Source organism: Euleptes europaea, chromosome 2, assembly GCF_029931775.1.
Source record: "Euleptes europaea isolate rEulEur1 chromosome 2, rEulEur1.hap1, whole genome shotgun sequence".
Taxonomy (NCBI): Eukaryota; Metazoa; Chordata; class Lepidosauria; order Squamata; family Sphaerodactylidae; genus Euleptes; species Euleptes europaea.
Genome location: NC_079313.1, coordinates 58027537 through 58043449, shown reverse-complemented (window position 1 = coordinate 58043449; position 15913 = coordinate 58027537). Strand labels below are relative to the sequence as shown.

Here is a 15913-nt window from a genome sequence, read left to right as displayed (position 1 = left end):
CATCAACTTAGCTAAATATTCAGCATTACAGATTAAACGATTTTTTTACTTAAAAGGGAACCAATATGTACCTGCAGCTATTCATGTTTTTACAGTTAAGATTTTGGCGCAACTACCTGTCTGGATAGAAGCATTGAATAAAAATTTGGAATCTGTACAGACTTCCTTCCTCCGCCAAATACTAGGACTTCCTAGATGCGTCCCATTCCAATCTATCCTTAGTGAAACTGGAATGATGACTTTAGAGACCAAAGCTTGGCTCTTAACTTTTAAATACTGGATTAAGATCCATTTTTCTCCAAATGAAAATTGTCTTACTCCCCTTTTATTAAAAGAAGCTGCAGATACTGAGTGGTTCACACTTATCCCACACAAACTGAAAACCTTGGGATTAGATATAGACAATTTATTGATGCTGGACAGCCAAACCATTTTCCAAGACTACTTGACCATGAAAGACAAACAATCCTGCCTGCAACTCCTTTATCTTGTTCTTCATCCAAATTGAGTCTTTCTGCCAATTTTGGATTCCTCCAGGATTACTTCTACTTTCTAAGTGGTCCTTCCCTCCGCAGAGCCTTTATGCTAGCTAGACTAAATGCCTTCCCATCAGCGGTTTTATTCGGGAGATTTAGTGGTACCCCTTTGGAAAAGAGAATTTGTGGTTGTGGCTTGAATCAGATAGACTCCATTTATCATATTCTATTGGAATGTGAAATGCTAGCGGACCTACGTACTAAATTTTTAATGCCATCAATTTTGGATAGGAACTTTCCCCCCACTCTTTGTTTAGACTTTTACTGAATGGGTATGATCCAGAAACTACGGAAATAGTAGCCATGTTTTTTAAGCAAGCTCTAATGATAAAAATAAAACAAAAAATATAATAGCTGCTATTCCGGTTACTTGTAGACACTCGTTTTCTATATATACCTTATATTCACTGTACTCCGGCATACCTCATTTTATTCATGTCTATTGCTACAGGTTTCGATATTGACGTTTTTATCATTTGTCAAATTCTGTAATACCTTGTACGATTTGTTATGCCAATAAAGGTTTTTGAATTTGAATTTGATCCTGACTGACCCCAATCTCCAGTACTAAGCCAACACAATTTTCATATAAACCAAACTGCCCAGAGAACTTGTCTGCATAAACTGCTCAACATTACTTTATTTCACTGTCCCCACCCCCCACCCCAATGGCAGGACAAATGGTAATGAAAAATGGGAACAAGTATTATCTGGCTGATTTGGAATTGCTGAGAAAAGATATACATTTTACACAGTGTTCAGTGATAGTACCGGTAGGAGAACATCTGAGATTTTGTTGGCATCCTATTATTAATTGTTACAGCTGCTTTCCTATGTGGGAGGTAACTCCTTTTTTTCTTGCTGCCACACTGTTGTACTTTCCTCCCTTATTTTCTTCTCAGTGTTCTCTAACCATCCACTGCTGGTACAAATGCATATTATCTAATAACAGTATGCAATAATGTGGGGCTTGTAATAATAATGACTGTAGTATAATAGGCTAAGATGAGTTGTTTCCTCTTATCCTTCTCTGGATTCCATTGCTTATAATTATCAGTGTATATTTCTACTATTGTTAACATTCCACAATGCTACTTTCACCCTTTCTTTCTCTTATTGATAGATTCATCTTCATATAGGCTTGCATGTTCTGGCATGTAATCCTGAACCTTCTTGCCTCACCTTCAATACATTGATGTATTTGGTCCTCACTTTTACATTATTTTCCTCCTCTTATTTTTCCCTTTCCCTATCCTAACTCCATTTCTTTCTTCTGGCCTATTGTGTTACTCAGATAGGTCTACACATGTCAAGGCCATAACGTGAAAAGGCATCCCCTCGCTAGCATGGAGCAATCTCATATATTTTGGGAACTTTAATACACTTGGGCTCTTAAGCCTGTGTATACCAAGGTCCAGAGTCCGTAAAAATGAGGGAGAAAAGTCTTAAACAGAAGGGATTTGTATTTTATAAACAGAAAAAGAGACCAAATTAATCTGTGCAAGTAGAAAAACGGCAATGGAAATTACATAAAGGAAAAAGCAGTGCAGTAAATGACACACAAAAAGATTTCCCTAGAAAACTGCCAACTACTGGAGAATAAAATTAAAAGGGGAAAACAAGACATACAAGCCTGCTTCTAGATAGAAGGGGTGGGATTTGTCCTCAGTGGTGACAAAGCAGTATCGGGGGATGAAACCGACCAGGGGAAGGTGACACGGAGATAGGTTCATGGAACAGAGAAGCAAGAGGCCCACCAGGAAGATAGGGTAACAGGATGCATTCCAAACCAGCTACGAAAAGTGAGGCTGCGGGATAACTCTTTGCATCCTTTTGCTGAGACTCAGAAGGGGGCGGGGTGTTGGCATCAAAATGTGGGAATAATAAAAATGTGATTTTTCGAAGATGAGCCAGCATGAAAGGAAATCCTTTATCTATATGATAGAGGGGAGTGTCTAAAGTGTTCTCTTGAGGAGATTTGGAAGTTAGATATGGCTGGGTACTTGCCATAATTGTGGAAGGGCAGGAATCCTGTCTGGTGGTTTAGATATGGAGGAAATTGCTGGAATTACCAGTTGCTTATTGTTTTGGAGATGTGGGTCACTAGTTAGGATCAAATATCTGGGAAGAGGCTCTGAGGTCCTTGGAGTAAATGGCCCTCGATTTAGTCCCTTTTAGGGTCGGTATTTGCATGATTGATAGAGGAGCTGCTCTGCTTTCATTTCCTCCTTGTCGTGACTCACTGCCTTTTTATATTACTTTAATTCAGACTCCGTCTATCAATTCTATCAATTCTAGGCCAACACTGAGGTGTGCACAGGTACAGAAAGATGGGGAATAAGCCATGACAAAAATGGGAGTCCCCAGAGGTGAGGGCCTTGGGGTTCTTACTTTTTACGCACTCATACTGCCAGGCTCTTCCTCTTTAGCATTTCCAAATTTTACTCCTATGTATTCCTTGGTTGTCCCTCAACTAGAGAATTTGTATCATAATTTGGAGAAAAGAATTCTATCTTTGTGTGGAATAAACAGCTATTACTAGGAAATATGTGCAATATTTGAAATGTCCCTTCTTTGTAATGTAATACAAAACTCCTACCAGTCCTTATGTGAAGGAACTTTGTAACTTTCAATTACTTATTGTGTTGGTCCTGGATATGCTCTTACTTCTGGGGAATTAGAAAATTGAATACATCTGTAGGGAATTAACTACTGAGTGTCAGAATTTATTAACAGGATCCTTTTGTCCTTAGGAGGGGGAGGGGTTGTGTTAAGTGGCATAATTTCCAGGCTAAACCAGTGTTGCAAAAAGAATTTTTTAAATCTTATGCAGGGAATGGCACTTCCAGGAAAAAGGAGTTTGGACACCAGGTTATGGGATTTTATTGGTACATAAACGTTAACAAAAATTTTACCTTCCTTCAATTACATGAGAAATTTTCAAGAATGCACCCCAGCACAAAAAATTCTCAGAGAATATAATTTAATCTAACATAGGTTAACCTACAGTAGACTAAAATAGTAATCTAGCATAAAATAGTAATGGTTGGAGAAATACATAATCTTACCAGCCACAAGAAGAGATCAGCAAAGTGCACACAGAAATGGTCGAGAAGAAAGGCCCCTTGTCCTTCAGCAGGTTGGAACTTCCAGTGAGTATAGGGTTGCCAGGTCCCTCTTCACCACCAGCGGGAGGTTTTTGGGGCAGAGCCTGAGGAGGGCAGAGTTTGGGGAGGGACTTCAATGCTATAGAGTCCAATTGCCACAGCAACCTTTTTCTCCAGGTGAACTGATCTCTATTGGCTGGAGATCAGTTGTAATAGCAGGAGATCTCCAGCTAGCACCTGGAGGTTGGTAACCCTAAGTGGGTACCTGAACAAAAGAGAATGAGGGACAGAGGCTTGTATCCTCTCTCACTGATGCCGTGCTGGGGACACCTCATTTTTATACTATATTCAGTTTAACTGCTGATTCTTCTAAACCAATCAGGATGCTACAACCCATCTTAGATTTTTACCAATTTACTGACAGAGTGTTTCCACAGATATTTTGGCAAAAAAAATGTCATACGATCATCTAAAAATTATGAGAAAACATGCATGCCCTTTCTGGGTTTTCCCTGTTAGAAATCCCCAACATTGTTGGGTCATCGTAAGCCGTAACTGTTCCAAGACCGCTTTCGCATCTGACTCAACACTGCTGAAAAGGCCTATCTTTTGACAGAATCCATCTCAGAATGAAACCTTCTGTGACAGTAATGCCCTTTTTACATCCACAGTTTCCCCCAAAATATATCCCTTTAGGGGTTCTGGCTGCTAACAGTAATGAATACAGTAATGTATACATGGCACAGATGTGTACAGACACATGACATAGATTTGTATAGCAGAGCATAGCTTCATGGTGACATAACAGGTGTAACGTTAAAATGTAATATAGAAAAGAAAGATTTCAAATGGGCAGGAAGGAGGGTTTCTGTGCGTTTACTCATGCTTTGGCAGTTTGATGAAGTATTCAGCTGCATCAAACTCTTACCCGATTCTCTAGTTTTTACTACCCAATTCCCATTCAGACTTTTGGACCTTTGGCCCTCCTATATAGACACGAGGAAAACTTTTTCTTTCCTCACAAATGGGATTTTTATCCTATTATTTATATATATGTGTGTATTTAAAAATGCTTTCCCTATGGAACTTTTCTTTGGATAAAATCTATCTAAGCTGGCAAAATTTCTTCTCATTTGGCAGGATGCCCTGCAACTTAAGGTAAGTCGACATTTTTCTCTTTTTTGGAGCTTAAGCTCAAATCAGCTTAATTGATTATTAACCAGCTCTGCCTTCTCAGAGATCCACCTATCTAGCTTGTTGGGTCAGGGAAAAAACCAAAATAGTTGTCATTAAAATGCCTGGTGTGGGATCTTTTTACCCCCTTTTTAAAATCCATCTGCTTAGGGTTTTTATTAAAGGCTAAAGTAGATTAGAAATATATCTCATTGTCCAGTGGGATCTCACCCCTCATTCCTTTTCCCTGGCAACAACTTCAATCTAGCCTGGTGTTTACCCACCTCACAGCCCTTGGTGGTAGAGGTCTCCATGCCCCTGGAGCCTCTGCCAATACTTTTCATCATGAAGCAGCAAAGTTACTGTAAGCCCACAAGTGCCAATCTCACGGACTGGTTATGGCACCCGCAAACAGTCTACGTGTGCGCCCCTGTTCCCGCCGTGCGCCTGCCCTAAACGCTACAGGGAAGGCTGCAACGCGCGCCAGCGAAACTGACACGACCGCTCCTGTGTGTTCCAAGCAGCCAGCAGCTGAGAGACCAAGGCCAGAGCAACCTCCAGAGGGCCTGAGAGACGCCATGTTCCTGGTCACCTCCGTTCCAGCAGAAGCTATGTCAGAGAAAGCGCAAAAGCACGTAGCCTGCATCTGCATTTCCCCTCCCTTGCAACATCGGACTGCTTAAGCTAAGCCATTCAGAGACATTAAGATAACGATGACTCGCACTTCCAGCAATGCGAGATCGCGATCTCTGGACGTTATTATGATTGCACCTTTTGTTCTAGGATCATTAAGCCCATCAGCAAGGATCTCCCAGTTCCTCCCGGGTTGCACAAGCCACTGGAATTAGAATAGATTTCCAAATTCCAATTTCCACACCCCGGTAGCTGGACATTAAGTCTTTTGTCACCTCTTGTCACCTGGGAACCTCGGAGGGGTAATCCAATCACTCCGCCCCCAGAGAAACAGTATATCTGGGGTAGCCCACTGCCATAATGTTACCTTAGGTCTTTCCCTGGCATCTTTGCCGTTACTCTGTTGGTTAAGGTTTTGTGCAGCCTGACCACGCTCCCTCCCACCTCGCTGGTCGAGCCCACGGGAACCCCTTGCCCTCGCCTTCTTTATATTTTCTACTATCTTAGTCTACTGGAACTTGGGACAACTCCTCTACAAGATAAGGTGTAGTATTACCCCACCAACGATCTCCTGAATTCTTAGAATCTCTGTATGTTTGTGTTGCACCATTTGAATGCTTGAAAACATAAACTCTCTTAATTTGGATTCCACTGTCTCTGTCGTTATTTTAAATGTCACAGAATACCGGCTCTGGTATACAAAGGTTGCTCCCGCTTTATAAATATTGTAGTTTCTGATTGCTTTGCTAATTTCCCCATTTAAAGAGCAATTTGGCTAACATTACTCATCTCTTTACATGCATGTCCAGGTTTGTCTAGGTCTATGGTTACAGGCTACTACAAATGGCTATCTCAGCTCTGTCTCCGGCCTTTCCTAGTCTAATAGTTTGACAGTAATCAAAGCATGCTGAAATTCCCAAGTTATGCTGCAGGTCTTCCAGAGACAAGCTGTCCATGTGAAAGCCATTGAAATACCAGTCTCTTGGAATATCCTGTCTTGAGTATGGATATTCCAGTTCTTGTGCCAATTGAGATAATGGGAAAAGAACAGATGCTTACTTTGTTTTGTTCTCTTTTTATCCCATAGCCTTTACATCTGGAGTGTGACATTTGTGCCATTATTTCAAACTCAGGACAGATGGCAGCACAGAAAGTAGGATATGAAATCGATCAGTCCTCATGTATATGGAGGATGAACAATGCTCCTACCAAGGGCTATGAGGAAGATGTTGGGCAGAGGACAACAGTCCGAGTTGTCTCCCATACCAGTGTCCCTCTTCTGCTTAAGAATCCTGAATATTTTTTCAGGGAAACCAACAGCACGATCTATGTCATCTGGGGACCTTTTCGAAACATGAGGAAAGATGGCAATGGCATTGTGTACAACATGTTGAGAAAGACTGTGGACAATTACCCTGGGGCCAAAATCTATGTAACCACAGAAAAGCGCATGAGTTACTGTGATGAAGTATTTAAAAGGGAAACGGGAAAAGACAGGTAAGTCCTACCTTTTGAAGTGCAAATTGGTATATGCATTTTCAAAGACGAAATTAAAGAAGATCTTGCTGTGTTACAGTTCGCCCTTGCCAACTGCTATAAAACTCCTAGACCAGCTTTTAAAATGGATTATTATATGTTTTTGACTCTGTACCCCAACCCTGTTTCCTTCTGTTCTTTTGGCCTGAGTCCCAAACAACACTGGATGCTTACCTGAAGCATTTCCATCATTGTGTGCTGTTGTTCAGCTGAATTTACTTTTGAGTTGACACTTTTCACAGAAGGGAGGAACAGTATATTACTTGTGCTTTTCTTTAAACAGCATTTTTGTGAATTCTCCTGTTTCCTGATTAGAGGATGAAAATACTGGGCTGTGCACCTTCATAGCTTATATTGGCCTGGCTGTGGACAGTCTATATTATGGGTAGCCAGCTATTACAATTGTATGTATCGTGCAGAAGTGAAGATACAGCATAAACACATTTTAATTGACTGTTCAAGATTTTGCAAGTTTTCAAACCTTACAAGGTGCTGCTGTAAGCATAAGACCATCAACCCTACCTCAGCCAATTAAATCCATTTTTAATTTTTATGTTTTGGATATATACATCAATGCTTTAAAAACCTTATAAGGTTTACACACTGGCAGATGGCTTAACCAACAACATAGTCCAATTTAGGAAGCACTGCCATGTACTGCTGCAGATGCATTATTTTTATATACCTCATAATGTACTAACTGTTTTAGTAGCCTGTGTTTTCCCAATCCTGTGGGGCGCACTGTGTATCACAAGCAAATGCATGTAACAAAACCTAAATACCATTTTTCTCTACAGAAAGGAGCTTTGGAAAAGGGTGGGTTTTGGATACAGGAATACAGACTGCGACGCAATTGCTACAGCCTGCTATATGGAATATAGACTGTCCACAGCCAGGCCAATATAAGCCACGAAGGCACACTGCCCGGTATTTTCATCATCTCATTTGGTACAGGAGAAGGAGGAGGGCTGCTTAACTATTTTCATGTTGACATTGTTTTCTGCTCCAGTTCCCCCCAAATATGTATCTCGAAATGCAGGGATGGGAAGCAATTTGAGAGGAAAATTTGAAGTGAAAAGGTGTCCAGCAGGAAAAAATGACATTCATCCACATTGCTTTTCAATTCAAGATCAGTCAGGAAAGAAAAGTTGTATTGGGACTGTTATATTATTTGCATGTATTGTATAGCTGGCCCCTGGACTGAGTCTGTGAAGCACAGTAGTTGGGTATGAGTAAAACCACCATGAAAAGATCTTGGGAGGGATGGGGAAGAAGTTGAAGAAACCTATGGCCCCTTGAGTTACTCTGCAAGACCCCCAACTTAACCAAATGTCAGTATGATTTTTATCATCAAAATGGGGCTTTTTATGTGTGACTAGCCAGATTTTTCACTTAGCATGTTGCAACGTCTGTTAGCAAAGTCATAGCTGAAGCTAAAACAGTGGTTCCAATCTTATTCCTGCGTTGGTGAGATAGGTCCATTATCCTGCATCTTTCCACTCTGTTCAACTTAGAGTATTCTTTTCTGATGGCGCAAGGTGCATTACACCGACACTGTAGACTCTTCCATTGGCATCAGGGGCAACCACCTTGTGCTGACAGAATGTGAGCTGAGTAGATAGGCACGATGCAGCCTATAAGGTCTCAACTTGCAAACAGGGATGTAAGGCTCAGCTAAATATTTTGTAAGTGTATCAAAGAGACAGGACTGGAGCCCAGTTTTTGGATCAAATTCCAAGATAGTATTGTCCATGGATTATGTTGATTTGTTTGTCATGTTCCATATGTTATACTTCCAACCTCCTTTCCATGGAGGGGACTGTGTGTGACAGTGAATGGGGTTTTGTATCTGAGCCACTAGCTGAAATGTCAAAGAATAACAAAGTTCAATATGTGAGAAAAATGGTTGTGTGTGCCTTGCCAAACCATTAGACATTTGTTCGCTTTTTCAGTTTCTCTCTCTCACTTTGTTTAAGCCAAATGTTCTATCTCCAAGGAGAAATAGGAAGGTTCACTTCCAATGTTTGTTTAAATAGTCCTCTTTCCTTGTGCAAACCAAGTTAGACAGAAGCCAAATGTGCTTATTAATAAAAAAAAAGTATGGTCTTAGTTGCAATTTTGGATATTTTAGGAGGTTCATTTCTAAAATATTAAGCATGCATATGCTATTCATTGCCAATGTATGGTAATATCTTAACACATTTCTAACTTGTCAAGCCTTCATCAAGTTTTCTGTGACACTTCGATGTTTAGATAATTTTGAGAAACTGAATGCTCTCACAACAAGAATTTGCAGCACTGCCTTTTGACAATGAATACTTAATGACCTTGATGCCAGAATATGAAACTCATTTATTAACAGTATCTGGTGTAATGGTCAAAGCCAATCCCTGTTAAGAAGGTAACAACCACCAATATTTCAGGTTATCTTAGATGTACACAAGTGTCTTCTGCTACTGGCTGCTGAATGAAAGTGGTTGTTGTTGACATCATAACAATATGAACGTGAAGGCAGGTTTGCTCCTTCTGGAGACCTTCATTAGTGAATATTTATGTGTCGAAGACAATGTGAACTCTCCTCCTTTTTGAATAATTGTTGTGCATAAATAATAGACGTTGGCAGACACTCACACTTCTGTACTAATGCCTTTTAGTTTGTAGTATATTGGAGGTCCTCTAAAGCTGACAGCTTTTTCCCAGTACTTCATTAGCACTTTTCAGTGCTGTATTATGTACACAGAGTCAGATGAAAGGAGAATTTAAACTATATTTGAAGGGATGTAGCCAGCAACCAAATGTAAAAGAACTTTTTTCCCCTTTTGAACATTTACCTGAATTTTGATGTTTAAAGACGTAATAGAAAATCATACGGCATCCTTTAATTAGTAATAGCTGGGGGAAAAGATCCTTGTATCTCCACTAAAACAAAAGGATTCATTCTGGACTTGATAAAATTCACTGAGCAGCTCTAAATACAATTTAATTAGCTCTTACCAAAGCTGTTCCACCCTCAGGGATGAGTAAAACTAATGAAGACTAGAAGCAAATAGATCAATGTTACCATATACCCTAGCCTTCTGTGAAGGTAATATGAAGAAGGGGAGTGGCTTAGTTCAAAGGTACATTCGGAAAACATTTTTTCCCATAAAAATGAGGGGAAAAGTCACTTTCACAAAAGTGATGATAAAAATAGGCACTAAATAGTGTTGCTGTCTGCTAGGTCAGCCTAATTTGAGCAAGTTTGCAGACTCTACTGCTGTTTATCCTGCACATTTCAGATTAACAGCTCAGAGTGGTTACGCATTGTACAGTGCCTCAAGCACAAACAGGCAATCAGCTGTCAGGGGCTTGGCTGAAGTCTTGGTTAAGGTGTCTCTATTCAATTATTACAGCAGCCATAAGGCCATTGTATTAAATTGCTTCCTAGTCAGTGATGGACACATGTGGTCCTAGTTGCCACTATTGGTGTGCAGTATGTTTTATTATAAGTAAATACAGTTCAGCCAGACATTTCTGTTGATATCTGTAAAAGAGCAGGAAAATAGTTACCTAAGGACAAAAGCTAAGCAGATCTTCTAAAATTATCATAAAAACAGAGTTTACAGAATGTAATCACGTACCAAGGACCCCTTATCTTTTGGGGTGCTTCCCTTTTGGCCACCATTTTTACAAATTAGGGAGGAGGAAGGACTTGTGAATTTCATTAAGGATGAGTTCTGCACTTAGTCTTTTTTTTTTGCCATCAACACAGCTGATTTATGGCAACCTCATAGGGTTTTCAAGGCAAGAGACGTTCAGAGGTGGTTTGCCATTGCCTGTCTCCGTGTCACGACCCTGGTATTCCTTGGAGGTCTTACCCTGCTTAGTCTTAGGAACATAAATTTTGACAGTTCCTGGAACTAATTTTTAGTGTTCCATTGTGGCTGGTTGGGCCCATGAGGAATTGAGTCAACCTAAGAACATAAGAAAGGCCCTGCTGGATCAGACCAAGGCCCATCAAGTCAAGTTCTCCAATGGCTGTCTGGAAACGTGTGGATGGATAACATGGAGGCAGTTAGTCCAAGTCAGTAGCAAGTTCAGGTGCTGGACCGCTGGGTCTCAGTTTAGATGTATCAAGGATGCATGCCCTGCCAGGCAGCTCCAAGGTGGCAGATGTTTTCCCTAAGAAGCTTCAAGGCTCAACTGATACTACTTTAAGCCCTGTGCCCTCAGTCATGAGTGAGCAAAGCTTAACTGGGCCATTCTTTGGCTTAGAACTGTGCAGTTTAAGCAAACTAGCACATCTTGTTTTATACAAGGCTCCATGGTCTCTGTCTCTGGAGCTAATGTTACTTACTTAAGAATTCAGGTATATGACACCATGACTTCTGGGTCAGTGTTTGAACTACTACTCAGAGCAGAAGACTTTAAAAGAACCTTTTTCATGTATTATGTTTTATCTCATAAGCACCTGGTATCATCAAGGTCTCCATGCTGGAACAGCAGGTTTTCTCAGCCTACTTCTGTCCTAATCCTTTTAAGCATACATGTATTAAGCATACAGTTGCAACACATTTGCTGACAACACCCTTGTGATATAGGTTCCATTGCAGGCTGCAGGATACTTCAAGAACTACAAAATATGTATGAACATAGGCGATAGGTTCTTTAGGGCACAACTGATAAAATGTCATTTTATCAGTGCTGAAGGGTGGAGGGATTGACCCTTTCCCTTGCACTCTCTTCTCAGTGTAAATCATACACCCTGAAACGGCTATTTCCTCCTTGGAAAACAAAATATAGGTAACATACAGGTACCTGTGTACTTTTATCAATGAATGAAATAGAAGTTTTGGAATGGGCTAATTCAAATTATAAAGGTGGTGCCATGGGTAAAAATTAATCTACTTTTCCCAGCACCATATTCCTAATGGAATTTTTAGAGCTTTTTATTTTAAAAGGGGAAGCGCCAGGTCACAGGATCAGTCCACAATTGCAAATGTGCCTCCTCCCCTAAAACAAACCTTTCAACAAACTACAGGAAAATTATCCAGTTTGAAAGATACTTGCTATCTTAACTCCCAAGGCAATAAATTTATCAGACTGTAAGGATTTGCCGCAGTGCCCCCTTGTGTAGGTGGGTGTGTGACCTCCCGATACCCGGACAGGGGGCCGCCTCAAACATAGGGGGGTGAGGTGTATTACTCTCACACGTCCCTTCTCCTTCTGCCTTGAGTGTTACAGCCACAGCTCAGCACACCCTTGGCCTTCCTCCTCCCCAGCCTCAGCTTCTATTGTTGCTTTTATAGGGGTTGCTCCACCCTTCTCCCTCCCAACCAGCTCTGCTTTTCTTGAGGGCATATAAGGCCCACAGAAATAAAATCTGCCTCTAATGAAGCTGTGCCTTCCCAGCCTGGCCCAATACTGATCCAGGCCCCATTCCCCCCCATCGCAATTGCAGGGGTGTAGCTTCAGCTGGCAGCCCTGTTGGGGCACAGCTGACTTTCTTCCAGTGCTGGTTGTTGGGGGAAAGGGGGCTTCTCGGGGCCATCTGGCTCCCGATGTCCGGCGCTGAGCATGTCCTGTGCCATTCCCCCTACTGCATCTCTGTCCCTGAAGCTGTGTCTTGCTGCCGGGTCTGCTCGTGCCACCGTGGTCACCTCCTCCTGCTTCGTCAGGCCTTTGGGTAAGTGTCGGCTCCCTTCTCAGAGGGCTGCTTCCCAGGTGACTTCTGGCAGGTGGGGTTGTCTGGGGAAGTCCCAAGCCTGTAGCAGCGATAACAGGCTTGGGACACAGATTTATATTGTGGAAGCCTCTGTGGTATGTTACCAGATGGTTCCGCATATTAGGCTTTGAGAGAGAGGTTTCATTATTTGAGGCAAAGAGATATATCATGACCACTGACTCTAAAGAGGATTAAAAAATCTGGGTGATTATTGAACCTGATATTTTGGTCACCTACATCAATATAATTGGTTGTTACCATGACAGCACATGCATGGGACTTTAAAAAGGTAATTTGTTCCATAACTGCTTGCACCAAGGTAACTTTTTTTGCAGTCAATAGTGGTTGCTGGTGAAGGTGATTCTGGCACAGTTGTTACTTTGATGCTGCTCATCTCATCACTTTCTTCCTACTTCGAAAGCCTTCTTTAGCAGAGAATGTCCTTTCCCCCATCCCATAAAGAAGGGTGGATCAGGAGGTGTCCTGCAGCTTCATTCCTCAACATTTTTCTACTTCAATGACTACGTGCTACTCTCATTATTAGTCTTCTTGAAGGAGCTTAGACCAGGCCTCAACCGTATGAAAGAAAATTGTGCTGTGAAAGAAATCCATTTTTTGTGATTATGGGACATTTCTGTCAGGTGTTGCAGACTGTTTCCAATTAACTGATAAAGTTAACTGATGACTAAGGATAAACTAGTTCTAAAAGCTTCCCATTGCAAATCTACACACAGAGATCAAAAGCTGATGGCTGATTTCTTTTGCTGGAGAAGGAGAAAATGGTCCAGACAGTGGAGAGTCACTCAGCTGGAGTGTTAGCCCAATGGAACTTTGTATTCATCCGCTATCTCTGAAAGCACCACAGGTGTCATGAATATTTTCACAATTCCTCTTCGCTTGGCTAATGGAGGTGGCTTCTGGAAGACTCATTGGCTCTATTAGCTTGGATCTTTGTCAAGTATGACAATAAAGAAGTTTAGTCCAGTAGTATATAATTTAGTCCAGTAATATATAATTTGTGTTCATGTGGTTATTTAGAAAACTTTAAAACAGCAAGAGACCTTCTCACTGGCTGTTGTGACTCTGCACTCAGATAAGTTTCTTTAAGCGTTTAACAGACTAAAAAGTGCTTCAGTTCAGCTGCTCAATGAACTGAATTATACAAAAGTACTGAAACTGTCATGCAAGTGTAAACAATAGCACTGTAAATGTTAATAGACTAATAAAATCTTCAGTTGGTATAGGTTACCTCCAAGCAGATGCAGGCTCCATCAGGAATGCTTGTGGAAATTACTTAGATGAAACCAAGAGTAAAAAATCTTTAAAGATAGTGTCACTTGGAATAGAACAGTAGTGGATATTGCATTGCCCATGGCTGGTAGCAATATCCTCATTCTGTAGCAAATGCAAAATAAAAATGTTTAGTACAAATTGTGTAGTACAGATAAATTAGTGCACACTGCCCTTCTACAGGAGAATGTTACTATTTTATTTGCACTCCTGAAGAAAACACCAAGACTAACCTGAAATTGATAATCTAATATAAATTTTTATCTAGGTTAAATATTATTGTGAAAACATGTATATTTATGTGTGTGTGTATGTGCGTAGTTTATACTCTGTTACTCTCAAGATGTGGCCAAGTTCCATTTTATAAATTGGAAACATCCCAAAACCTTTACTTTGAGAATTCCCTGAGCTATACTGTGGCCACTTCTGTTCTTTCTTTTTATAAAGCAACTCCTACAGAAAAGGTTAATGGTTTTGTCCATCTTCATTCATGGAGTGACTAATAGTCCTATTGTCAGTTAAGAGTTCTTTATTAGTGAAAAAACAAAGAGTATAAAGCACAAAATGTTAATGAAATAAATAGATTTTTCATTATAAAACACTTAAGCCTCATCCTGGATCACTCTTGGGTGCCAGCAGCTCACCTGATAGCAATTGTTTGGGGGCTTTGTACTTTCTGCTGGGAATTTAGAGTTAACTGATGAAGTACTCAGTCCAGAAGTGGGTTAGATTTAATCCTTGTAGTTTATTATTAAAAGGTTCAGGCTTTTTTATGAAGCTGTTCTTAATGGATATGAACATTTACTTCTACTTACTCAGGAATTTTATACAGTCCCTGGACAATATTTAAACAAACGTGGCAATTAAGTCTAATAGTGTTTTACCATTAAAAATACTGGCAAAGCTAGATTTCATTTTTATATATAAACCTAAAATTAATTGAATGTGATTACCAGCCAGTGTGGTTTAGTGGCTGAACTCACAACCTAGGACTTGTAAAACTCGGGTTCTAATCCCAACTCACCTGTGAATTTCCTGAACACGTGCAACGCATATTGCCATCTTAGCCATAGCTATTTATTGCACCATTCTCTCTGAACAAAAACAATAATCCTCCAAACACTGAAACTATAGTTGTCAGTACTGAGCCTGACGATTCTTCACCAGAGGATGAGGACTTCATGGTGGTAGATCCCATGGAGGAAAAACCCATGATAGTATCTCTAGTTGAATGAATGTTTGATGTATGTATCATGTATTGCACGTTTTCTTTCATTTTGAAGAAGAAAAAGATAGTGTACCAAGTATCTTCTAAAGCATCTCTTCATACTTCCAAACAATTTTTTTGGCATATGGATATCTGAAGTATCTTAAGGTTCTGTATTAACATGCTATGGAAGATTTACAGAAATTAATTTCTATGTGAGTCCAAAAACTGTAGTAGTGTTAGGAATCCTGTCACATTCTACTTACCTCATTTTTGTCTCAGCCTTCCGTTAGGGACAATAGAGTTGTGTGCATTATGTTTCCCCTCCCTTGCTCCTTTTATACTCATACTGTATGTGTATAACCTACCAGTCAGGATTTTTTTCAAGTTGGTCACCTAAAATTTCAGTTATAAAATTAATACTGAGCCTATGGATTGAAGGTGGACCCCCAATTTTTAGGTTATCAACCACCTTAGCTTGCTGAATAACTGCCTGATGCCACCACCCACAGGTGTGGATGGGGGGACAGAAATGTTACTAATGTCTAGTCATACCTGTTTTCAGGCATATTCCTATGTGATGAGTTATATGAAGAAGTAATGGTGAATAATGATGACAAGAATTGGCAAGGAATATTCAGTCCAAATAATTAATGTAAAGATGGAAGCTACTAATGTTTTTATATTTCGTTTTTATTAATCCTGAATTTTAACTTGGCCAAAATAA

At 40.4% G+C, this 15913-nt stretch overlaps 1 protein-coding gene across 1 annotated transcript in view; it reads left to right on the top strand.

The window, feature by feature from the left end:
* Positions 1-15913, top strand: part of ST6GALNAC3 (ST6 N-acetylgalactosaminide alpha-2,6-sialyltransferase 3) — a 339190-nt gene that overhangs the window by 232946 nt on the left and 90331 nt on the right. The window contains exon 3 of the mRNA XM_056844627.1: positions 6537-6946. Coding sequence (XP_056700605.1) covers positions 6537-6946 — 410 coding nt within the window. The remainder of the gene's footprint in view (positions 1-6536; positions 6947-15913) is intronic.